Consider the following 1081-nt stretch of genomic DNA (forward strand, 5'->3'; position numbering starts at 1 on the left):
ATCCAATCCAGGTTATAAAGGGTATAAAGTAAGCTTATAAGAAGGTTATAAAAGGTTAAAAAGTAAGGTTATAAAAAAAGGTTATGGCCGGCCACGGTGGCTCACCCCTGTACTCCCAGCAATTTGGGAGGCCAAGGCGGGCGGATCACCAGAGGTCGGGAGTTCAAGACCACCCTGGCCAACGTGCTGAAACCCCGTCTCTACTAAAAATGCAAAAATTGAATTGTGTTCGCAGCCGCCGCCGCGCCGCCGTCGCTCTCTAACGCCAGCGCCGCCTTTCGCTCGCCGAGCTCCAGCCGAAGGAGAAGGGGGGTAAGTAAGGAGGTCTCTGTACCATGGCTCCTACAAAGCAGACTGCCCGCAAATCGACCGGTGGTAAAGCACCCAGGAAGCAACTGGCTACAAAAGCCGCTCGCAAGAGTGCGCCCTCTACTGGAGGGGTGAAGAAACCTCATCGCTACCGGCCTGGTACTGTGGCGCTCCGTGAAATTAGACGTTATCAGAAGTCCAATGAACTTCTGATTCGCAAACTTCCCTTCCAGCGTCTGGTGCGAGAAATTGCTCAGGACTTTAAAACAGATCTGCGCTTCCAGAGCGCAGCTATCGGTGCTTTGCAGGAGGCAAGTGAGGCCTATCTGGTTGGCCTTTTTGAAGACACCAACCTGTCTGCTATCCATGCCAAACGTGTAACAATTATGCCAAAAGACATCCAGCTAGCACGCCGCATACGTGGAGAACGTGCTTAAGAATCCACTATGATGGGAAACATTTCATTCTCGGAACAAAAAACAAAAAAAAAAAAAATTCTCTTCTTCCTGTTATTGGTAGTTCTGAACGTTAGATTTTTTTTTTTCCATGGGGTCAAAAGGTACCTAAGTATATGATTGCGAGTGGAAAAATAGGGGACAGAAATCAGGTATTGGCAGTTTTTCCATTTTCATTTGTGTGTAAATTTTTAATATAAATGCAGAGGCGTAAAGCATTAATGCAAGTTAAAATGTTTCAGTTAACAAGTTTCAGCGGTTCAACTTTATAATAATTATAAATAAACCTGTTAAATTTTTCTGGACAATGCCAGCAT

The 1081-nt window shown here is 45.7% G+C and overlaps 1 protein-coding gene across 1 annotated transcript; it reads left to right on the top strand.

Annotated features, from left to right (window-relative positions):
• Positions 1-220: 220 nt before the first annotated feature.
• LOC113220785 (histone H3.3-like) lies at positions 221-778 on the top strand. Its single transcript, XM_026450119.1, has one exon. It carries the CDS (start codon positions 336-338, stop codon positions 744-746), a length of 411 nt encoding a protein of 136 aa, XP_026305904.1. The 5' UTR covers positions 221-335; the 3' UTR covers positions 747-778.
• Positions 779-1081: the final 303 nt, after the last annotated feature.

This window comes from Piliocolobus tephrosceles, unplaced genomic scaffold, assembly GCF_002776525.5.
Source record: "Piliocolobus tephrosceles isolate RC106 unplaced genomic scaffold, ASM277652v3 unscaffolded_13033, whole genome shotgun sequence".
Lineage (NCBI taxonomy): Eukaryota > Metazoa > Chordata > Mammalia > Primates > Cercopithecidae > Piliocolobus > Piliocolobus tephrosceles.